Here is a 3,152-nt window from a genome sequence, read left to right on the forward strand (position 1 = left end):
CCTTACCTTCGCACTGAGCAAGCTCCGCTCTTACGGCATAGTTAGATGCGTCGCACATAATCTCAAACGGCCTACTCCAATCAGGCCCTCTCAGAATAGGAGCTTGGGTTAAGGCACACTTCAGCTTATCAAATGCTTCCATACACTCTTCACTCAAGTCAAACTCTACATCTTTTTGCAACAAACGGGAAAGGGGTAGTGCAACCTTACTGAAGTCATTGATGAAACGCCGGTAGAAACCTGCATGACCAAGAAAAGAAAGGACTTTCCTCACAAAAGAGGGGTAAGGTAAACCAGAAATAACATCAACATTTGTAGGATCAACAAATATACCAGTATAAGAGACAACATGACCTAGAGCAATACCTTGCTTTACCATAAAGTGACATTTTTTAAAGTTAAGCACAAGGTTTGAACTAGCACATCTTTCTAATATTCTAGCAAGATTATCCAGACAAAGGTCAAAAGAATCACCATAAACACTAAAATTATCCATGAATACTTCCATACAGTGCTCAAGAAGATCCGAAAAGATGCTCATCATGCACCTTTGAAACGTAGCCGGTGCATTACATAAACCAAAAGGCATCCTTTTTGTATGCATACGTTCCAAAAGGGCATGTGATAGTGGTTTTCTCTTGGTCTTCCGGAGCAATATGGATTTTAAAATAACTGATATAGCAATCTAAAAAGCAATAATGTTATTTACCGGACAGGTGATCAAGCATTTGATCGATGAATGGTAGTGGATAGTGATCCTTGCGAGTAGCCAAGTTCAAGCACCTGTAGTCGATGCAAACTCTCCATGAATTCTGCACCCTTGTGGCCATGAGTTCCCCACTCTCATTCTTGACTATGGTGATGCCGGACTTCTTCGAACCACTTGTACCGGGCTAACCCACTCACTATCCGAGATTGGATAGATAATGTTGACGTCTATTAGTCGGGTCACCTCTTTCTTCACAACTTCTAGAATTATGGGGTTCAACCGTCTTTGAGGTTGACGGATAGGCTTGGCTCCCTCCTCTAGAAAAATGTGATGCTCACAAACTTGGGTGCTTATACCAACTATGTCTACCAAACTCCACCCAATAGTTTTTTTATTTCTTCGCAACACATTAAGCAATCTCTCTTCTTGTTGGGAGGTAAGCTTTTTTGTAATGATTACCGGGAGCTTTTAATTTTCTTCAAGAAAGGCATACTTAAGGTGGGGTGAAAGTGGCTTCAATTTCATATTTAGCTCATGGCTTGGCACTTGATTATCCAGTAGCATCGGAGGTGGTATGGTGTCTTCATCATATTCAGGGAATTTCCCCACACTTGCAGCTTAAACCATGTTCTTCTCATCGACTGTATCTTGGTGGAATTGGGCTACAATATCATCAATCATATCACACTGGAAGATAGAATGGTCTTCTAGTGGATGCTTTATAACCTCATCAAGATTGAAACTCACTACTCTTCCATCAATTTCAAAGGAGTATGTACCCGAAAAAGCATCCAATTTAAACCTAGAGGTTTTTAAAAATGGCCTCCCTAACAAGATAGATGATGGTCTTCCGGAGTCATTAGGGGGCATCTCAAGAATATAGAAATCAATTGGAAAAATCAAACCCTTGATGCTTACTAAGATATCTTCCACAATGCCAACCATAGAGATTATGCTTTTATCTGCCAAAACAAAATGGGCCGCCGACCTTTTCAACGGTGGAAGCTTCAATGCATCATAAACAGATAAAGGCATAATGCTAACACAAGCACCTAGGTCACACATGCAATCAACAAATTGTATACCATCTATAGTGCAAGTAACTAGACAAGGACTGGGATCACCACATTTCTCCGGTATAGCACCCATCAAAGGAGAAATTGAGCTACCCAAATCTTTTAGAAACTTAGTATACTTAGAAACTTGGCGAATAGCATCAAAAAGAAGAATAGTTACCTCGACCTTTTTGAAGATATCCACCATCTTGTGATCTAGCTCCACTTGCTTTTTGGTCCTCCTGGCTAGATGTGAAAAAGGAATTGGAATAGCATTTTTCAAAATATTTTCTTCCTTAGAAACTCCATCCCTTAGTTTAACAACCTCTTCTTCAACCGCCTCTTGTACCTCATCCTCGTCTTCAACATCTTCTACCTCAATAACATCTTCATCTTGAGTGACTTCTCTTGAGCTTAGCTCCTTGGGACTCCTCTCTTGCAATGTAGTGCCGGACCTCAAGGTGATGGTATTGATGCCACCCTTGGGGTTAGGTAAGGGTTGAGAGGGAAGTTCATTAGAGCTTGAAGGTTGAGTATTGGAGGTAGAGGGTAGGGACAGACAAGATATAAGGTCTTGGAGAGCAGAGGTTAAACCAGTGAGGGTAGAGTTAAGTGTGGTTTGAATCTCCTTTTGCCCTTGAAGAATAGTGCGAAGGGTGTCATCCGTGGGAGCTTGGTTGGAGGAAGAAGAAGGGTAGGTAATTTGGAGGACTTGTGATTGGGTGATTTGAGGTACTTGGGCTTGCCTTTGGTAAGGTGGTTGGTATCTTTGACCTTGGTTTTGTTGTTGGTAAGGAGGATTTTGTTGATACCGGTTTTGTTGGTAGTTATTGTTCCACCTTTGGTTTGCACCATTGTCTCTTCCTCCTTGGTTGTAGTTGTCTCTCCATCCTTGGTTGGGATTATCTTGCCAACCTTGGTTGTAGTTACCCCCTTGATTATAGTTACCTCCTTGTTGATAATACCCTTGATTTGGACGGTTGTAATAAGCATTGGTGGCCGCTAAAGTATTGTCCTCTTGGAGTTGTGGACATTCATCGGAATAGTGAGAGTAACAAGAACAAATTCCACATACTCTTTGAAGGACTATCTGTTGGCATTGTTGTTGTGGAGGAGGTGGAGGTTGTTGTTAGTTGAGGTGGATTTGCTTGAGGAGATTGGTCATCTCTCCCAAAGTCTTGGTGAGCGCGGACTCAGTACTAGAAGAAACTTCCGCAATAGCCTTAGGATGATTATTGATAATGAAGAAATTGTCGTGTCGGTCTAGAATTTTACTATTGAATTTTCGTTGCAAGTATAGTTCTAAACCGACAAAGAATCCTCACATGCAAAAATTTGGTTGTCACAAGTACAAACTCCAATAAGAATTAACCGAAGTATTTGAACCT

At 41.2% G+C, this 3,152-nt stretch overlaps 1 protein-coding gene across 1 annotated transcript; it reads right to left on the minus strand.

Moving 5' to 3' along the window:
* Positions 1 to 1,327: 1,327 nt before the first annotated feature.
* On the minus strand, positions 1,328 to 1,972 carry LOC148581441 (uncharacterized). The gene has a single exon (XM_088492380.1). The coding sequence runs from the start codon at positions 1,970 to 1,972 to the stop codon at positions 1,328 to 1,330; it is 645 nt and encodes a 214-aa protein (XP_088348506.1).
* Positions 1,973 to 3,152: the final 1,180 nt, after the last annotated feature.

The sequence above is a fragment of the Arachis ipaensis genome, chromosome B10, assembly GCF_059453495.1.
Source record: "Arachis ipaensis isolate K30076 ecotype BB chromosome B10, ASM5945349v1, whole genome shotgun sequence".
NCBI classification, from domain to species: domain Eukaryota; kingdom Viridiplantae; phylum Streptophyta; class Magnoliopsida; order Fabales; family Fabaceae; genus Arachis; species Arachis ipaensis.